Genomic DNA, 21,859 nt, shown 5'->3' with positions numbered 1-21,859 from the left:
GGAACACCTTCAGGTACCTACAGGTAAGGGCATTTGCCCGACAGCAGGTGGTGGAATTCCCGCGGCTACTGCCACACACAGTACAGGACGGTGCTCTCGGGGGTGTGGGTGGGAGTGGGGAAGATCTCGGAAACTTACGGGGTGATGCAGGAGGAGGAGGCGGCCTCGGTGGTGGAGTTGAAAGGTAAGTGGGAGGAGGAGTTGGGAGAGGAGATCGAAGAGGGGACGTGGGCAGATGCCCTACGGAGGGTGAATTCTTCCTCTTCGTGCACGAGGCTCAGCCTCATACAGTTTAAGGTGCTGTACAGGGCACACATGACCGGGACAAGGATGAGCCGGTTCTTTGGGGGTGAGGTGTGTTAGGAGCTCAGAGAGCCCAGCAAATCACACCCATATGTTCTGGGCATGCCCAGCGCTGAAGGAATTTTGGAAGGGCGTAGCGAGGACAGTGTCGAGGGTGGTAGGATCCAGGGTCAGACCGGGCTGGGGGCTCGCAATATTTGGGGTGGCAGAGGAGCCGGGAGTGCAGGAGGCAAAGGAGGCCGGGGGGGGGGGATTGGGGGTTGCTTTTTTAGGTTGTGTTTTGTACTTAACCCTGTTGGGTTCTTTTTTCTTTCACATTTTGTTATTGATATTTAATGAAAACCTTCTATAAAAAATTAACATTTTTTTAAATTAAAAGACACAAAAGACACATCGGCCCTCTTCCCCTTATGAAATTCAGGCTAGTCCGAAACCCTGAAGACTGCCACTCTCGGGCACGGCTCCACCCTCACCCCCACAATCTTGGACATCGCCTTGAAAAAGGCTGATCAGAACCCGACAAGTATGGGGCAGCCCAGAATATGTGGGCGTCGTTTCCAAGCCTCCATGGTACCATTCACATTTGTCCTCCACCTCCGAAAGAACCTGTTCAATCGGATTCTGGTTAGGTACACTCTGTGCACCACTTTGAGCTTCATGAAGCTAAGCCTTGTACAGGAGGAGGTAGAGTTGGCCCTCAGTGCTTCACTCTAGAGACCCCACCCTACTTCAGTCTAGTGGTGTCCTCGCTCTTGCGAACAGTCATCTGTAAATGTCCCCACAGTACCTCTTCTACATTCAGTCCGCGTCCAGCAGTTCCTCTAGCATTTTGTCTCTCGGGGCCCTAGGGTACCTAGTCATCTCCTTGTGGAGAAAGTTTTTGATTTGCAAGCGTCGGAGCTCCTGTCCATTTGGTAGTTCCAGTCTGTCAGCTCGTCAAGGGTTGTAAGTGTCCCCCCCATGTAAAAGTCCCTAATCGTTAGCGTCCCGCGTCCTGTCTCCTCCTCTTAAAAGTGGCGCCTAGCATGGCTGGTGGGAATTTGTGATTACCACAAATGGGGGCCATGGTGAACACCTCGGTTAAGCCGAAGCGCTGTCTCATCTGGTTCCAGATTTTTAACGTAGCTGCCACCACTGGGCTAGATGTGTACTTTGCTTGGGGGGGGGGGGGGGGGGGGGGGACACACGGGAGCAGGGTCATGGCGAGGGCTTGGAGGGTCATTCCCGTACAGGAAGACACCTCCATTTTCACCCGTTCCGTGCTCGGTTCCCTAACCCATTCCCTCACTCTCTCGGCTGTGGCTGCCCAGAAGTAGTATTGTAGGTTCAGAAGGGCCAGGCCGCCCATGTTTCTTCTCCTCTGCAGTGTAGTTTTGGGGATCTTGGATTTTTTTTCTTCCCCCCCTCCCTTTCCAGGAGCTTCATAATTTCCTTTAAGCCGTTCTGTGGGTCCAAGATGTAGAGGAGCAGGTCATCTGCAAAGAGTGAGACTCTGTGCTCTCTGCCTCCTCTACCAGCCTTTTGCATCTCGCTGAGCGATCGCCGGGGGTTCAATTGCCAAGGCGAACATGAGTGGGGACAGCAGACATTCTGGCCTGTAGCCTCTGTGCAACTGGAAATATTCAGAGCTGGTGGTGTTGGTTGTACAGGAGTTTCATCCACGAGGTGAACCCCATCCCTACCTCAAACTGCTCCAGTACCTCCATGAAGTACTTCCATTCGAGTCTGTTGAAGTCCTTACCTGCATTCAGGGAGACAATCACCTCTGGTGTTCTCTCCCGGATGGGGTTAGTATCACATTCAGCACAGTCTGATGTTCACAGTTAGCTGTCTACCCTTGACAAAGCACTTCTGGTCCTCTGATATACAGTCTTCCAGTCTCTTGGCCAGGACTTCGTGAGCATTTTCGCATCTACATTAAGCAGCGAAATGGGTATGATCTGCATTCCGTTGGGTCTTTGTCCTTCTTGGATATCAGCGATATAATGACCTGTGTTAGCGTTGGAGGCGGGAGCCCCTTGCTAGGAGGCTGCGAACATCTCCTGTAGGAGCAGGGCCAGAGCCGGTGCAAATATTTTTAGAAGTCCGCTGGGAATCTATTGGGTCCCGGCGCCTTCCCTCCTGAATTGAGTTGATGTTCTCCATGACCTTTCCCAGTCCTAGTGGTGTTTCCAGCTCCCTCCGTCTATTGTCCCCCATGACTTGCACGTCCAGTCCATCGAGGAACCGTTTCATCCTGGAGTCCCCACCCCCATACACAGAGGTGTACAGTCCCCGGTAGAAGGCCTCGGATGCTTGGTTGACCTTGGTTTGGCTACCAGTCCGCCTCTGCTATCCTTCACCTGGGCCATCTCCCTGGTGGCTGCCTGCTTTCTCAGCTGGTAAGCCAACACATGTCTAGCCTTCGCTCCATGCTCATAAAAGGTCCCCCGTGTCTGGCGCAGTTATTGCACTGCCTTCCTGGTGGACAGCTGGTTAAAAGTCGATTTGTAGCTTTCTCCTCTCCACCAGGAGCCCTACGGTTAGGGCCTCGGAGTACCTTCTGTCGACCTCCAGGATGGAGTCCATCAGTTCTTGCCTGGCCGCGCTCTCTTTCCTATCCCTACGTGCCTTGTAGGCTATAATCTCTCCCCTAATCACCACCTTCAGTGCCTCCCAGATCGTGGAAGGGGAGACTTCCCCATTCTGGTTGCGAGTGATTTATTCGCCTGTGGCCTTTGAAGTTTTCTGCCAGAAGACCTTGTCGGCCAAGAGGTCCGTGTCCAACCTCCACGTGGGGCATTGGGCATGGCCCGACTTCAACCTCACATTCATGTAATCTGGAGCGTGGTCGGAGATGACTATCGTGGAGTATTCCGCTCTTACTTTGTCTGGAATCACCGATTTCCCCACTGCAAAGAAGTCAATATGGGTGTACAACCTTGTGCACTGGTGAAAAGAACGAGAATTCCTTCTCACCAGGGTGTAGAAACTGCTATGGGTCCACTGCCCCCATCTGCTCCATGACTGCTCCCAGTTCCCCAGCCATGCCGGTCTTTTTCCCCGTTCTGGGGTTTTATCGGTCTGCCAATGGGTCCTGTTGACAGTTAAAGTCTCCCCCCACCGGCCCCATGAAATCGGTGTCGTCCAAGTTGGGAGCCTACAAGTTCATCAGTACTACCGGTGCCCCGTCCAGGACACCACTAACCGTGATGTACCGTCCCCTTGGGTCCCTGACCGTCCTTGTCACCGTAAACACCGTACTCTTGCTAACAGGATAGCTATGCCCTGGCCCTCATCCGTAACATGAATCGTATGTCTGCCCCACCCAGCTCTTCCTTACCCGCAGTCAGTTCTTCTCCCTCAGGTGCATCTCTTGAAGGAAGACGGTGTCTGCTTTCAAACTTCTCAAATAAGCGAAGACTCTGGATCCTTTCACTGCGCTGTTAAGTTGCCTAATGTTACGGGTGATAATCCTGGTGGGGTTTTTTTTGTCCACCCCCTTCCTGCAGGATCAACCATAGTTACCTGGTGGATGTGCCCCTGCACTCCAGGGTTTCCCTTTGTCAGAGGGCTGTCCAAAATGGCAGTGATCGCCATTCTCACCATGAGACCAGGCCCCTGCACTCTGGAGTTTCCCTTTGTCCAGGGGGCACCCAACATGGCCGCCAACTGTGTACGCCACGTGTTGCACTCCAGGGTCTCTGGCACCCTCCAAAAAGTGGCTGCTTGTGGCGCCATTTTGTTCCTTCAACCTGCACCTTACCTGAAGCCAATCTGAGAGCCGCCCCTTTCTTATACTTGTATTTCCCCTTTAGTTTCCCCTTCCTCCCTCAGTCCTCCCTGCTACCCGCCTGGTTGAACTCGACCCTGCGCTTTGCCATGTCTGCCCCAATGTCCTGGTAGACCCAGATTCTATGTCCTTCCCAGCTGCTCGCCTTCGTTTGTGTTGTCCACCGCAGGATCCCGGTAACAATGCAGTTTTGTGATTATTGCCTTTGGTTTCTCCCCTGCTTTGAGCTTCGGTCGGAATGATCTGTGCGCCCTGTCAACCTCCGGCGGATTGGGGAATCTGTCCCTCCTGACTAGGTTGCTCAGCATCTGGCAGGCCCACAATCCGGATATTCTGGCATTGGGACCTATTCTCCTGGTCCTCGACTTTGCTCCCCTGGATCACCACCAACCTTTTGATTTCGCCCTCCAAAATGACAATCGTCACTCTGACCCATCGAAACCTTCTCCAGCTCGAGGATCATCTTCCCCTGAGCCTGCAACTTCTTCCCCAGTCTATTGATCGCCATCTTCCTGGCGACCAACACCTCCGTCACTACCACCTTGATTTCCACTTTATCACCCCCTTCATTGCCATCAGTTCCTTGATCAGGAACGTCTTCCATCCATCTCCAGGTTGGGGGAGGGGGGGGGTAGGGAGGCCGTTGTTCGGGTCACTGATCTCCCTCTTTCCAGGGTGGCTGAGGGCCCCTCGCTTAGTGGGTCCGCAGACTCTTCCACCGGCTGCTTGTGGCCTTTTCCTCCGCTCCTGCTGTCTCTGCGGCCCCTTGAGCTCCTCTTTGCAGGCATGGTGATTATATCTTTCCCCTTTCTTAATTGTGGGTGAGATAACACTGAATTTTTCAGTTAATTTCGACTAAAAGTGCCTATTTTGTTGTGTTGTGAGGGACAGCCACTTGATGTGCGTCTGCTCAGCACATTACCGTCACTGGAAGTCCTCATGAAACAATTCATAACCATAATAAAGCCTGGAAAATGTTTTGAACAAACACAATGGGTTCATGGAATCGATCTTCCATTCTCGAGTAGTTATAGCGCAGAGCCAGAAAATGTGTTTTAAATGAAGGGACAATGAATAGACACTTTTCTTCGTTACAGTTTATTTAATTATGTTGTTAGGATTGTTGGGATCTCTTTCCGCTCAGGCTGCAGTCACACATGATATGATTTAGAGATAATTTCAAGCTTTCCTTTGTAACTAAGCACAGAACTTATGGATGACCAAATTTTGGTCCTCCGCTGTCAATATCCTCATTGTAAGATCCACAGAAACTTTATCCCACAGTATTTTAGATTTGGAGTATCACAGTTCTGAATGAAAACTTAGCTTTGGACATCATTCTCAATTTTTTCTCCACACACTGTTGTATGTCAGTGTGCAAAGGACGAAATGAAGAGGAAAATTACAGCAAGGTGTGTCAGTTGTGACTCAACAGCAGAACTTTTCCCTGAATCAAAAGGATGTGGGTTCAAGTCCTGCTCTAGGGTTAGAGTGCCACACTCAAGGCTGACATTACAGTCGAGTGCTACATTGTCAGAGGTGGTGTCTTTCAGAAGGGACATTAAATTGAGGCTCCATTTGGTAGGACAGCTGATGAGCGATGGCAGTTGTTCAAGGAGATGCTCAATTCTTCACAACTAAAATATATTCCAGAGAGGAAGAAAGGCAGTAAGAAGGGTAAAAAAAATAAAAATCCATGGCTAAGGAAGGAGGTTAAGGACAATGTAAAGACAGAAACTAAGGTATACCATGCAGCAAAGGCCAGTGGCAGGCTGAAAGATTGGGAAACTTTCAAACATAAACAAAGGGTTACTAAAAAGGTAATAAAAAGACCCAAGTAAATTACGAAAGAAAGCTAGCTCGAAGTATCAAAAATGATAGCAAAAGCTTCTACAAGTAAATAAAAGGGAAGAGAGTCGCTAAAATGAACGTTAGTTCCTTGGAAGTTGAAACTGGAAAGTTAATAGTGAGAAACACAAATGGTGGAGATGCAAAATCAATATTTTGCCTCAGTTTTCATGGTGGAGGGCACGAGGTCCATTCCTATAGGAACGGGTCAGAGGTAGTAGTAAGGGTGGAGGTTAGAACAATCAGCATTAATAGGGAAATTAGTCTCAACAAACTGTTGGAATTGAAGGCAGACAAGTCCCCAGGGCTTGATGGCCTAGGTCCTATGCTGTTAAAGGAAGTGGCAGCAGAGAAAGTGGATCCATAGGTTATAATATTCCAAAATTCCCTGGACACGGCAAAAGTTCCAGTGGATTGGAAAAATGCTAATGTAATGCCATTTTTCAAAAAGTGAGGGAGGCAAAATGTAGGAAATTACAGCCCAGTTAGTTTAACATTTGTTAGGAAATTGTTAGAATGTATTTTGAAGGAAATAATATCAGGACATTTAGAAAGTCAAACGCAATCCATCAGAGCCAGCATAAGTTTATGAAGGGTAAATCATATCAGACTTGTCGTGTTTGGTGTTCGATGCCTAGCAAAGAATCCACAGAACTGGTGACGTGTCCAAGCCAGGATCGTTATTAAATCACACATGGTAAGGTAATGATCTGATACAGAGCAAGTTATCATGGAGTTAGTTTATACTCCCCTGGAACTACCTCAATGCACAACTGTCCTCACGTACGTCTTATAACCATCCCCGGATCATCGGCTCTGCCCGCACTTAATCAGAGTGCCTTGTCACATCACCACTGTCTCAATCCACATGGTGGATCTTTACCACCACCTGCTGGTTGGACCACCAACTATCTACAATATTGCTTACAGTCATATCACCACATGACTAATTTGCTAGAGTTCTTCGAAGATGCAACAAACCATGTGCATAATTGGGGATCCTGTAGAGATGTAGTATATCTAGACTTCCAGAAGGCATTTGATAAGGTGTCGCACAGAAGGTTATTACACAAGGTTGGATCACATGGGGTTGGGGTAACGTATTAGCTTGGACAGAAGACAGATAGTCGGGATAAAAGGGTCTTTTTCTGGATGGCAAGATGTAACCAGTGGGATGCCATAGGGTTCAGTCCTTGGGCCCCAATCATTTACAATCTCTATTAATGACTTGGATACTGGGATTGAAGGATCTTCATCCAAATTTCCAGATGACACTAAAATAGATGAGACAGTAAGTTGCAATGAGGAAGTAAGAACCTTACAAATGGATGTAGGTGAGTGGGCCAAATGCGGCAGATGGGAGTTTTACGTGGATAAGTGTGAGGTCATCAATTTTAGTCAGAGAAATGGAAAGGCAACTTATCTAAATGGGGAGACTTTGGGGTGCTCCGAGTGCAGATGGATCTGGACGCCCTCATCAAAAAAACAGAGTTACAGAAAACTAGCATACAGGTAATAAAGAAAGTGAATGGATGTTGGCATTTATAGCTAAAGGAATAGAGTATAACGGAAGTGTTGATGCAACTGCACAACTGTGTGAGACCGCACCTGGAGTATTGTGCACAGTTTGGGTCCCTTTGAGGAAAGATGTAGTGGTATTGGAGGCAGTTCAGAGGAGGTTCACTAGATTGATTCCAGAGATGAGGGATTTGTTTTATGAAGAGGAATTAAGTGGTTTAAGCCTATACTCTGTAGAGTTTAGTAGAATGAGGTGAGATCAAATTGAGGTATATAGGATGAGAAAAGGTATGGATAAAGTAGACGTGGAGCAGATGCTTTCTCTTGTGGGACATTCTAGAAACGAGGTGTCAAAGTCTCAGGATAATCATAGAAACTAAAGTGCTGAAGGAGGGCACTCAGCCCATCGAGTCTGGACAGGCCCTTGGAAACAGCACCCTACTTAGGCTTACGCTTCCACCATATCCCAGTAACCCCACCTAATATTTTGGACACTAAGGGGCAATTTAGCATGGCCACTCCACCTAACCCACACATTAAAAAAAAAAAAAAATTAGAGTACCCAATTATTATGTTTTTCCAATTAAGGGGCAATTTAGCGTGGCCAATCGATCTAACCTGCACACCTTGGGACTGTGGAGGTGAAACCCATGCAGACATGGGGAGAATGTGCAAACTCCACATGGGGTGACCCAGGGCCGGGATTCAAACCCAGGTCCTCAATGTCACAGTCCCAGTGCTAACCGCTGCACCACGTGCCGCCCCTCCCACACATCCTTTGACTGTGGGAGAAAACCCGAGGACCCAGAGAAAACCCGCGCAGACACGCGGAGAAATTGCAAACATCACAAACAGTCACTCAAGGCTAGAAATGAGCTGGAGCTGTGAGGCAGCAGTGCAAGCCACCGTACCACCCCAGGGGTAATACATTTAAAACCGAGATGAGGAGAAATTCATGAATCTGTGGGGATCTCCAGTGTCTTGACCAACATCAAAAAAACAGATTAGCTGGTCATTTATCACATTGCTGTTAGTGGAAACTTGTGTACGAATTGGCTAATGCGCTTCGTACATTACAACACTTTTTTCAAAAGTTCTTCAATGGCTGTGAAATCCTTTGGGACATCCAGTGGTCATGAATGTTGCTATATAAACGCAAGTGTTTCAAGCCTCCTTTATCAAGGAATGAAGAGTTATCACATCGTCAGCACGTGCCACAGCCATTTCACATCCAATGAATTATTTTCAAAGGTAAATCTCTGTTGCTAGGTGAGGAAATACTCGGCTGTCTTGAGCACCGCAAGGGCTCCCCACACACAGCACCAATACCAAAAATGTTTTTTTGACTTTTAGAGTACCCAATCCACCTAACATCTTTGGGTTGTGGGGGTGAAACAACAAGCAAACTCCAACACTCAGCTGTTTAACAGTCTTCATAATCCTGCAGTTTGACAATGGACAGCATCCTCACCTCTCAGTCAGAAGACTGGGAATTCAAACTTGACTTTAGGGACTGGAGTGTATAATCTCAGCTGCAACTCAAATGCTAATTCGGTGAGTGAGTTGCACTGATAGATGGGCTACTTTCAACTTTCTTAATTTTTTAACTGAGTTTTCTTGCATCTATTTAGATTTTTTAATATTCATGTATGGGTTGCGAGTGTCGCTGGTTGGGCCAGCATTTATTGCCCATCCTTAGTTGCCCTTCAGAAGGTGGTGGTGAGTTGCCTTCTTGAACCATTGCAGTCCCGGAGGTGTAGGTACACCCACTGTGCTGTTAGGGAGGGAGTTCCAGGATGTTGCCCCAGCAACAGTGAAGAAGCAGCAATATAGTTCCAAGTCAGGGTGGTGAGTGACTTGGAGGGGAACCTCCAGGTGGTGGGGTTCCCAGGTATCTGCTGTTCTTGTCCTTCTACATAGTGGTGGGCGTGGGTTTAGAAGGTGCTGTCTAAGGAACCTTGGTGAGTTACTGCAGTGCATCTTATAGATGGTACATGTGGCTGCCACTGTTTGTCGGCGGTGAAGGGTTTGAATGTTTGTAGAAGGAGGAGCTATCAAGTGGGCTGCTTTGTCCTGGATGGCACCGAGCTTCTTGAGTTGCTGGACTGCACACATCCAGGGAAGTGGAGAATATTCCATTACATTCCTGACTTGTGCCTTGTAGATGGTGGGCAGGCTTTAGAGATTCAGGAGGCGGGTTGCCGTGGAATTCCAAGCCTTTGATGTGCCCAGGAAACCACAGTAATAATATGGCTAGTCCAGTTCAGTTTCTGATCAATGGTAACCCCCAGGATGTTGATTGTGGGGGATTCAGCAACGGTAATGACACTGAATATCAAGGGGCGGTGGTTAGACCCTCTTTTGTCGGAGATGGTCATTGCCTGGCACTTGTGCGACGCGAATATAACTTGCCACTTGTCAGCCCAAGCCTGGATATTGTCCAGGTCTTGCTGCATTTGGACAAGGACAGCTTCATTATCTGTGGAGTAAGAATGGTGCTGAATATTGTGCAGTCATCCGCAAACATCTCCACTTCCGACCTTATGATGAAGGCACTGAAGATGGTTGGGCCTCGGACACTACCCTGAGGAACTCCTGCAGTGATGTCCAGGGGCTGAGATGATTGACCTCCAACCACCACAGCCATCTTCCTTTGTGCCAGATATGACTCCAAAACAGTGGAGAGTTTTCCCCCTGACTCGTCTAGTTAGGACTCCTTGGTGCCACACTCGGTCAAATACTGCCTTGATGTCAAGGGCAGTCACTCACCTCATCTCTGGCATTAAGCTCGTTTCTCTATGTTTGAACCAAGGCTGTAAAGGAGCTGATTGACCCTGGCGGAACCCAAACTGAATGTCCGTAAGCAGGTTACTGCTGAGTAAGTGCCACTTGATAGCACTGTTGATGACTCCTTCCATCACTTTGCTGATGATGGAGAGTAGACTGATAGGGTGGTAATTGGCTGGGTTGGATTTGTCCGGTTTCTTGTGTACAGGACACATCGGGGCAATTTTCCACATTGCCAGGTAGATGCCAGTGTCGTAGCCGTACTGGAACAGCTTGGCTAGAGGTGCGGCACGTTCTGGAGCACAAGTCTTCAGTACTATTACCGGGATATCGTCAGGGTCCATAGCCTTTGCAGAATCCAGTACCTTCAGCCGTTTCTTGATAGCATGTGGAGTGAATCATATTGGCTGAAGATTAACATCTGTAAAGCTGGGGACCTCTGGAGGAGACTGAGATGGATCATCCATTTAGCACTACTGGCTGAAGGTTGTTATGAATGCCTCAGCCTTGTCTTTTGCACATGTGTTGGGCTCCTCCATTATTGAGGATGGGGATATTTGTGGAGCCTCCTCCTCCAGAAAACTCCCATGACATGACCACAGAAACTAGAGGAGTATCCAACATATTAGCTGACCAACATCATGAAAAATAGTCATTTGGTAATGTAGAACATTTATTGCTGGAAAAAAGGGAACATGTCAAAGTTTTTCACCTGAAGGATATACCATGGGGTAATTTATTTCATCGTTGCGTGAGGGAATGTCTGCGCAAATTGTCATGTGCCTACAAAATAATGACTCACTTTAAAAACAATGAGTGTAAAGTGCTTTGCAATATCCTGAGAATGTGAAAACTGCCAGATTAATGCAAGATTTTTCTTTATCGACACCAGCCCATGCTCACATGAGTGGGATCTTAACATTTTTTGGCAATACATGATGAGCACACCTGTTCAACCTGGAATACTTCCACTGGAAACCACAAACTGAATTTATCATCTTTATTTTAAGAGAAAAGAAAACTTTGTATCTTTATTCAGTAGATTTCATTTTTATAGAAAAATATCAAACTTATAGAAGTATAATTTGACAATAACATAAATTTTCTGAGCTACGTGGTAATCCCTGAAGCTCGATCAGCCTTATGTCCTCCTCCATGGCGAGTTTGGTGGCAGAGGTTCATTTAATCAGGTGGTTGGGACACGTGGTTGGTCGACCCATCTTGCTGCCAATTGAGGCCCTTAGGTGGGTAATAATACCCACTTAAGGGCCTCATGCCATCACACTAGTATTGGTCTAGCTGTGGGCAGACGGGGGTGGTTCGCCACGCTGGGAACATGCTGTGGGTTTGTCCCTAGTTCAAAGGCACTCGATGCCCGATTGAGGAACCCAGCATCTCAGGAAGCAGTGGGGAGGAGGATAATGAAAGCCACCCCCTTGCCCAACCTCTTTCCACCTCTGATTGGCCAGCAGCTCTCCAGGAGCAATACTTGCACCCCGGGTCCTTGTTCCTGGGGAAAGGCCTACCGCTGACCTACTAGAGTGGCCCTTCCCAAAGCACATGATATGGGAATCTCTCAGTTTCTCTTGTTGCCAGTTGTGACTCCACAGATTCCACCCATTGTTAGAAAAATTGAAAATGTGTATCATTTTTGTTTAAAACAGCACAAGGACTGACTTGTGTAATTCAGGTGTAAACAGTACTCACCTAATACAAAGCTCATGAATGTGTGATAACACAGAAGCAGCATGGTACAAAGCAGAGCCCGAAAGTTCTCAGTGGATGCACCTTCCTGGAGTTGTTCCAAACCATATTCCTAAAGACAAAGTACGTCATCAGGAAAGGAGATTATGTTCTCAGCGCATTGTTGTTTTGTTAAATGGTTAAAAAAAAACTTAAATGTTTTTTCTGATGCAGTATTTCTTACATATTTTGCAGGATTTATTGTTCATCATTCCAGGACAAATCTTTTGAAAAGTATTTGATTGGTTAAATCTCACAGAGATAGACATATAAGAGACAGATGTTAGCAAACCATTAAATGGAGAAGCAGCTGACTATAACCAAATAAACTGAATTGACACGGATCTTGTAGCTTTCATTTAATTATTTTGAGCTGAAAAAAGCAGTTTCTTCCTTAATATAACAGCTCCATTTCAGTTTCTGTATATTAGTGACAAAATGCAGGTCAATGCTAAACTCAATTTTGCATAACCAGCATGGAATAAATACTGTTACCGAGCGGTGTACAAGTTAACTTACATACTTTGCCTATATTTCAGAGTGATTGGCAGTTTTACTGAGATAGTATAAATTATTACTTAATCTCATATCACCGTCTCTATCTGGCAATCAAAATAATGAAATAAACAGCCGATCAAATGTTTTTTATGCCATGATCACTTACATTTTTCAGTTCATAAATCACAGATAAAAATACAAGGTGTGGTACAAGGTGTCAAATTGGAGGATTAAACAGTGAAGATCAATGGGTGAAGCAGTTTTCCAACAATCAATATCATGCACCAGCAATCCTGGTTCAGCAAGTGAAAGGCATTATTTTTTGTGTTGTCGGAAGGAAAATGTTTTGAAATAGAGACAATTCATGGGATTCGAAAAAAGGTAGGCAAATTGGATAGAACAGAAACAAAATGGGGATATGGTTATTACACCAAGCGGCCCCTGCCAGGATCTAGAAATTCTTGTCTTTAACTTTATATATGAACTTAGAACAAAGAACATTAAAGCACAGGAACAGGCCATTCGGCCCACCATGCCTGCACCGACCCAGATTCCTTATTTAGAACTACTACTTATTGTCCAAATGATTAGTTCCTTCCATTCCCCACCTGTTCATCTGTCTATTATGATACATCTGAAAACTTGCTATCGTGCCTTCCTCCACCACCTCATCTGGCAACGCGCTCCAGGCACCACCACACTCTGCATGAAAAACGTTCCCTGCACATCTCCCCTAAACTTTCCCCCTCGTGATGGCGTCTTTCACCCTGGGAAAAAGATTCTGATTATTCACTCTGTCTGTACCTCTCGTAATTGTGTTGACCTCAATAAAACTGTCCCTCAGCCTCAGTCTTTGCAATGAAAACAAACCGAGTTTATTCAACCTTTCCTCAAAGCTAACACCCTTCAGATCAGGCAACACCCTGGTAAACCTTCTTTGTACCCTCTCCAAAGCATCCACATCCTTCAGGTAGTGTGGCGACCAGAACTACATACAATATTCCAAATGTGGCCTAACAAAAGCTTCATACATCTGTAACATGACCTGCCAACTCTTGTACTAAATGCCCCGGCCGATGGAAGGCAAGCATGCCATATGCCTTCTTGCCTTGCACAAAAAAAAGGTTACATTTCTAGCTGAGAAAGAATTTCACTGGCAAGAGGAATATTTTGTCACGCTTCATTATTGCTATTGTATAATATATTGTATAATATAATATTATTGCTCCTGTGATTCATGGAAGCTTGAGTATTGTAGCAAAAGTCTGGATCACAGATCAGAAACTTTGAGGTGATGGTCCAATCATAAACATGTAGAGAACTTGACACATTTCTGAATATGCAAGCATTGATTTGGACCAGCCGCTTTTATTAAATCTACTGATGATACTGCATTGGACAGTACTAAGCCCAAAAGCAATACATGAGTTTTCTCTAAACTCCGCCAAAGACTGGACAAGTTGTACATACGGAACTGGGAAAAGTAATGTTACCCTGCAAGGTGAAAAAAATTATTCCATCCTCGAGATTTCAACTTTTGAATATTTATTCTTACCTTGTTTCCAGAAAAGCCAACAAATTCCAAAAGTCGGAGAATCCTTGTTGGCAACAGGGATATAGTCTGAGAAAAGTAAGGAAGGAAAAAAAATATTCAGAAACGTTTTGTTGCTCAATTGATGTTCAGCATTCACCAAAACTGAATGAATGGAAAGAATTAGGATAAAGTCAAAGACTGACAAAAATCTCCATGCATATGTTCCAATTTTGCAAGTTTGATATAAAGAGTGCTTTGCTGGTCCATGGTGTATGCTGAGAAGATGGGAAACTCTATATTTTGTAACAGGAATCCTTCTCCCTAATTTGAATTGACAACTAACATGTGAAAAGCTTATCCAGAGATCCTGCCCTTTAGCACAATTGCCCGAGGAACAGAAAGATTATCAACCTGATATGTTAACTGTTTTTCTCTCTCTGCAGATGTAGCCAGACCTGCTGTGTACCTCCAGCATTTGCTTATTTTTATTTAAGATTTCCCAGCATTCTGGTTTTGAATAGGATTTTGTTTAAGATAGTTGTCTATCAGCATTACAATTTTCTGCACCAAGAGCAAAGTCTTGATTCTTTCAAAATTATTTTTAAAGAAGAAAAATATTTTTAGCAACAAGCTTATGAGGAATTTGTTCTTTCAATCAAACTGATTTAATTACTTTATTTTGTCCAGTGACATGACATCATCAGATTTCAATTTAGTAAAGAATTCCTGCTAGATTGACTCAGAGCGACTGTTGCTATGATCTTACAATTTAGCCAAACCTCTAATCTCAGCCAGACATGACTGGAATTTCTCCACAGGGTGTCGAGAGAATAATCTGAGATAGTGGGATGAATAGGATTTCAGCAGTGTCGTAAAATGATCATTCATTGGTTGTGGTGACTGGGTTGTCCATGCACCAAAAGTCCATTTTGCAATTATCAGCGGATTTTACCCTTGGTCACAGCTAGGATGGCCTTTCAGTTCTCAGTTGTTACCAACAGTCAAACCACTAATAAAAGAGGCAGGTTGTCTGCTCTTCAGTAGAGTATAGTGCGAGGAGAGCTAACACAAAAACAAACTATAATCTGGTTGAGGCGGAGGGGAGGGGGTGAAAGTAAATAAATCAACAGTGATAAAGAACATGTTTGTACTCACTAGATTAAAAGCCCCAATTCCGAGTTGAACACCACCTTCAAAATGGCTATAGTTCTCTCCTTTTGTGTAGTTGGATGACTGCACAATATTAAGAAGTTCCCTTTCAGGAAATAAAACAAAGTGATTGGGGCACAGAGCTGAAGAAAATAACAACTTACAACAACACAATAATCAAGGACTTCCCACTGTTGTTAAATGCTTATGCTTAAAATTTAAATCTGACTTCATTTTACTTTCCAGATTTAATGTTGTAATTATTTGCATTGACAAGGTTCATCACTGGACCTCCATAGACATTCACGTCAAGGTAATACTGATTGCACATTTTAGGATGACGTCAGCTGCAGATTCTCTTCGTCAATTCTTTCCAACAGGACACAGAATATTTCCTTGTCTGATAGAGATGGCCACATTTCAAGATTAGGAGAAATCTCATATTCATGGTGCGGAGTAGTTGGAGCCAGACCAAGAGGCTTCCAGAAACTGAAGTCAACAGACATGTTCATTAAGCCCAAAACTGGAATATTGGATAAAGAAATTAGAAATGTTCTTTGAGACATTTCAGTGGCTTGAGCTGTTAATTTTGGATTGTTTATTTATATTAGTCTTTTTCAACAGAGATCTTTATTTAAAGTGATCAACAAGCTTTACAAACCCAAATGCTCAGTTTACCTAATAAGACAGTTAATGGAAAGGTGGGATGTGGGTTATATTCCTGCTCAATGCTTTATTCCTTGCTGGACCCGCTGTGGGATGCACTAATTGAAGAGCAAAACATTCCCCACAAGGTAGGGAGAAAGGATAGGTCAACACCAGACTGCTATTGCATGACTCTCGGTGACCAAGTAAAGACCAGTATTATTAGAGGTAGGAGGAGCAATATTTGTTATGTGGGTAGCACTGTTGCTTCACAGCTCCAGGGTCACGGGTTCGATTCCCAGCTTGGGTCACTGTCTGTGCAGAGTCTGCACGTTCTCCCAGTGTCTGCGTGGGTTTCCTCCGGATGCTCTGGTTTCCTCCCACAAGTCCCGAAAGACGTGCGGTTAGATAATTTGGACATTCTGAATTCTCCCTCTGTGTATCTGAACAGGCACCGGAATATGGCGACTAGGGGATTTTCACAGTAATTTCATTGCAGTGTTAATGTAAGCCTACTTGTGTCAATAAAGATTATTTGGTGCAGCAGTCACATTTAAGGAGGTGCCTGGGCTGTCATCACTCCAGCACATCTCAATACAAGCCGCATAAAACAGAAGTTTACAGGATCCCATTGAAGGACCCCTTAAATGTGAAGTTAGACCCTGTTTGCGTGGGTTTCGCCTCCACAACCCAAAGATGTGCAGCATTGGTGGATTGGCCACGCTACATTGTCCCTTAATTGGAAAACAAAAATGAATTGGGAAATTTATTTTTTAAAATGTGAAGTTAGATAGGAATGGAATAGGTCAGTCAGCACCTCAAGCCTGCCCTATCATATAATACCATGGCTGATATGTACCTCAAATTCCATTTAGCTGCCTTAGCTCCATATCCCTTAACAAAAATCCATTGATCTCAGTCCTGGCATCCACAGGCCTTGAGAGAAAATTCCAGACACTGTGTGAAAGGGTGCTTCTTGATTCCACTCCTAAATGGCCTGGGTACAACTCTAAGATTCTATCCTTCATTCCTTGTACTTGAATCAATTTCAAAATATGATCTAAAGCAGAGCAGGAACTATAATTATAAAAATCAATCATGCAGCCACCATCCCTTTTAATTGTCCTATTTGTTATTCTTACAAAGTGACAAAACATAAAATCCACACCAACACCTAACAAGCACAACCCATCCAAAGTTCAGCCCAACTTACTTGTATGTCTGGTAGCTGTTTCTTATTTTGATGCTGCCTTTGATAAAGCTAATCATGTTCTCATCCTGTAAAGAAAATGTTAATTGAAGTGAATTTGAAGTATTGTACATGTGGTTGTCAAGAAAGATTACCGACTTGCTTTGGCTTCTTAATCTGGAAAACAAAAATTACTTTTGCTTTGAATAGTGGAACATATTGTGCAATGTGGTAAGAAACATAGAAAATAGAAGCAGGAAGAGGCCATTCAGCCCTTCAAGCCTGCTCTGCCATTCATTGTGATAATGGGCTGATCAAGTTCAATACACTGATCCCTCCATCCCCCACCCCATATCTCTTGATCCCTTTAGCCCAAAGAGCTATATCTAATTCCTTCTTGAAATTATACAATGTTTTGGACTCAATCACTTTGTGGCAACGAATTCCACATATTGCCACTCACTGGGCGAATAAAGTTCTCCTCATCTCAGCCCTAAAAGGTAGACGCCTTATCCTCAAACAAAAATCCCTAGTTCTGGACTCCCCCACCGTAAGGAACATTCTTTCTGAATCTACTCCTGAGTCTATCTTCGGAGTCTAATCCTGTTCGAATTTTGTAAGTTTCTATGGGATCCCCTCTCACTTTTCTAAACTCCAATGAATATAATCCAAACTAATTTAGTCTCTCCTCATAGGACAGTCCCTCCATCCCAAGAATCAGCCTGGTAAACCTTCGCTGCACTCCCTCCATAGCAAAAACATCCTTCCTCTGGTAAGGACACCAAAACTGCACACAATACTACAGGTATGGCCTCATCAATGCCCTATACAATTATTCCTTTACACAAAATCTCCCAGTATGAAGGCCAACATATCATTTGCCTTCTTTACTACCTGCTGTACCCAGTGCTTACTTTCAGCGACTGATACACGAGGACAGCAAGGTCTCGCTGAGTATGTACCTTTCTCAATTTACACCCATTCAAATAATAATCTGCTTTCCTACTTTTGCTACCGAAGTGGATAACCTCACATTTATCCACATTATACTGCATCTACCATGCATGTGCCCACTCACTCCAAATCCCACTGAAGCATCTCTGCATCATCCTCACAGCTCACCCTCCCATCCAACTTTGTATCATCTGCAAATTTGGAGACATATATTTAGTTCCCTCATCCAAATCATTAATATATAATGTGAACAGTTGGGGTCCTAGCACATATCCTTGCGATGTCCCTGCCTGTCAATCAGAAAAAGACCCATTTATTCCAACTTTTTGCTTCCAGTCTGCTAACCAGCTCTTTATCCATCTCAAGTCCCTACCCGTAATCCCATGCGCTTTAACTTTACATATTAACCTGCTATGCGAGACCTTGTCGAAAGCAGTTCTGAAAGTCTAAATAAACCATATTCACCGGTTCTCCCTGGTCAACTCTGTTACATCTTCAAAAGAATTCTAGTCGATTTGTCAAGAATGATTTTCCTTTCATAAATCCATGCTGACTTTGTCTGATTATACCACTGCTTTCCAAATGCTGTGCTATGAAATCCTTGATAATGGACTGCAGCAACTTCCCTACTACCGACGTAAGGCTCACTGGTCTATGGTTTGTTTTCTCTCTACCTCCCTTTATGAATAGAGGGGCTACATTCACTATCCTCCAATCTGCAGAATCCATTCCAGAGTCGGCACACGTGACAATAAACAAATCCAAAGGATCTACGATTTCTAGGGCCATTTCCTTAAGTACTCTGGAAGATTATCAGGCCCTGGAGAGTTTTCCGCTTTCAATCCTATTAATTTCTCCAAAACCATTTCTTTACTAATACTAATTTCCTTCAGCTCCTCACAGAACAGCCAGCAGGACTATTACAGACTTCAAAAAGGATATTTCTCACAATGCATATCATAGAGCTTACTGATAATATAAAATCAACAAGACTACCAAGTGTTGGCACTTTACAGACTGCACCATTTAAGTGGCTAAGAACTGATCGATACATTTTGGAGAGAACCAGTGTGAGGTTACGGTTCTTCATTGAAACAACAAAAATAGGATAGTTTTGGTTCAATTCCCGGCTTGGGTCACTGTCTGTGCGGAGTCTGCACATTCTCCCCGTGTGTGCGTGGGTTTCCTCCGGGTGCTCCGGTTTCCTCCCACAGTCCAAAGATGTGCAGGTTAGGTGAATTGGACATGCTAAATTGCCCTTAGTGTCCAAAATTGCCCTTAGTGTTGGGTGAGATTACTGGGTTATGGGAATAGGGTGGAGGTGTGGACCTTGGGTAGGGGGCTCTTTCCAAGAGCCGGTGCAGACTCGATGGGCCGAATGGCCTCCTTCTGCACTGCAAATTCTATGATCTATGATCTAGGACACCATAAAAAAAAACACTAAAAGATAATTTATTTTAACCTGTCAGAGTTTATCCCTCAAACGTTCTAGCTCTCACCTAATATCCAACTGCATTTGAACATCCGTAGAAACTTTGGCCTGGAATTTCATCCTTGAGGCGAGTTGGGGAAAATTCCCAGTTCAGCCAGTCCACCGAGGGATACAGTGCCAACAAAGGTAAGGTCGTCATTGCTGGGGACTGGGTGAGAGCTGGAATCTGGCCATCCAACCCTGGAAAAAGTGCAAAGGCAGCTGCAGGGGCTGCTGGGTGCCGAGGTGGGTTGTTTAAAAGGTCTTTGTCCCAGAGACCACCCACCCCCTCAGGCCCGTCATGCCCCTTATGCCAAGCGCTGCCCTTCCACCCACTCCCCCAGTATGAACTCTTGGGTGGGAGCCCTGACATCTATCAGACTAAAAGAACACCTGCTCCCCAAATTGACCTGAGGGACTGGGTGAAAGACCAGAATTTGGCTTAGGAGACTTTTTAAAAGTCCCTTCCCGCACACTAGTTTTCATGAATCCTTTAAGGAGCCATGAATCACGACTCTTTAAAATTCTGACTTCATGAAAAGTGTGGAGGATTAGGACATGCCTCTCCCCGCAATTGAACCAGCCAGGTCGGGCGTGCTGGATGTGAGCTTCTGGCAGGAAGCAGCCCGCACCCTTTAAATAGTCCTCCCAAAAATTGCACAGCCCGGCAATGGGGTTGGTAATCCCAGAATTGGGATCCACCCACAATTTTTTTAAAGGGCTCCCAAGTCTGAAAATCCAGGCCTCCATCTCTATTACACCAACGGAATGGTTCTAGTATCTATTCAAAGTAGAATTTTTTAATCTCTTTACACTCGTAGTTGCTAACCCTATTATCTAGCCTTATTTTAAAAGTTTGAACTTGCATTATCATAACCACTTAATAAATCAACAAGGTTTTTCCTCAGCTAAATTTTACCTAAGGGGTGGAGACCGAGCTTTTTTCACTGTTTCATGTGGTACACCTACTTTACAATTGGACTAATTATTACTGTACTACTCGTTCCAACACTCATTAATCTATATTACACTTTTTTTTTTTATAAATGGTCGGCCAGGATGGAAAATAAAATTAGCAGACATTCTTTTGCTGCTGCCAAATAAAGTACTAGAAAAGAACAGAATTAACAGAATTGGGCTAACTGATATAACCCAGGAGTTCTACGTCATAAACAATATATAGAACAGGACATTTTTCTTAATAAGGTGTATAGCCTAATTAGGCAAAATTCTGGATTTTGTATTTTAACATATTTGATTCCATCCAATTCAAACTGTCCAATGTTTAAAATATTCTGGTTCAGCCCTATTCATTAGAAATTTTCACATTGCTAATGTTAATTTATGGGCTGCTTCACAGTGTATATGTTCCAAATTGGAAATAGTGCTCAAGGGAAGCTGAAGCCTCAGTGGCTAACTAGAGTATAAGAAAGTGACCTCCCTCAAAAAATGATTTCCATACACAAGATTCAATGGCTGTAGATGTGGCAGGACTTTCTTTCAGTTATCTTTGAAGACAGGGAATCAAGGATTGGTCCTTTGAATGATTTCTCACATGTGAAAATAAAGAAATTGCTGATCGGCTAAACAAATCATTTGCTTTTGCTTGCCCTAACAAAGATGATACCACAGGACAGGGTGTTTTTTTTGGCAACTCTTGCTTAAATGCAAGCAAGTTAAGCCCCTCCTCCAGCAAAGGATACTTTAAACAATTATGCTTCCTTAATTGTTTAAAGAAATCAAGGAATTTACATTTCAGCCAAGTGCTTCCTGAGAACAAAATGCTCACCTTGTAAAAAGGAAAAAAATGGATCCTGAAAATTATAAGCAGTTGAAATGTCAGCAGGGAAACTATTGGACAACATTTTGTATGAAATGATAAATGATCACTTGGAATCACAGAATGATTGCAGTATGATGATTAGTGATGCCAAACATTTAGGAAGCACAGATCCTGCCACACTAACTTTGTTTTCCACACATGGTGAAGGATATTGGGGCTCTGGAGAATGTACAGAGGTAAGCAACCAAGTTGGTGCCAAATTTAAAGCCCTAAAGTATGAGAATAGAATTTGTTTAGCCGATCAGCAATTTCTTTATTTTCGCATGTGAGAATTCCCTATGGGAATTAGGGTTATCTATTTGACCAAAATGCAGGCTTAGATGTGACTGAGATTTCAGAAAACAATGTATGGTTTATTTACAAGATTATTTGCAAGGGATAGGGATAGCTAAAGGTCATGTTATAGAATTCATAGGCAAAGAGCTTAGATTCTAAGAAGAAATAAGACAAGTGGTAAATGTGTTATTGCTACGGATTTTTAAAAAGAGAACCTGACAAGTTCCTAAATAAATAAGACAGTCAATTCTGAAAAGTTAGCTCATACTGTGTTGTAGCATGGGCAACACCTTCTCCTGGAGCTGGCTTGACCAACTTCAGGGACAGGA

General features: G+C 44.2%; 1 protein-coding gene across 1 annotated transcript in view; it reads right to left on the bottom strand.

The window, feature by feature from the left end:
* Nucleotides 1-21,859, bottom strand: part of ttc39a (tetratricopeptide repeat domain 39A) — a 176,484-nt gene that overhangs the window by 78,475 nt on the left and 76,150 nt on the right. Inside the window, exons 6-9 of the mRNA XM_072510906.1 lie at nucleotides 17,011-17,075; nucleotides 15,159-15,258; nucleotides 14,025-14,090; nucleotides 11,936-12,044 (exon numbers count right to left, since the gene is read on the bottom strand). Coding sequence (XP_072367007.1) covers nucleotides 11,936-12,044; nucleotides 14,025-14,090; nucleotides 15,159-15,258; nucleotides 17,011-17,075 — 340 coding nt within the window. The remainder of the gene's footprint in view (nucleotides 1-11,935; nucleotides 12,045-14,024; nucleotides 14,091-15,158; nucleotides 15,259-17,010; nucleotides 17,076-21,859) is intronic.

Source organism: Scyliorhinus torazame, chromosome 7 (genome assembly GCF_047496885.1).
Source record: "Scyliorhinus torazame isolate Kashiwa2021f chromosome 7, sScyTor2.1, whole genome shotgun sequence".
NCBI classification, from domain to species: Eukaryota; Metazoa; Chordata; class Chondrichthyes; order Carcharhiniformes; family Scyliorhinidae; genus Scyliorhinus; species Scyliorhinus torazame.
The sequence above is the reverse complement of the archived record's forward strand: the minus strand, read 5'-3'. Positions and strand labels throughout refer to the sequence as shown.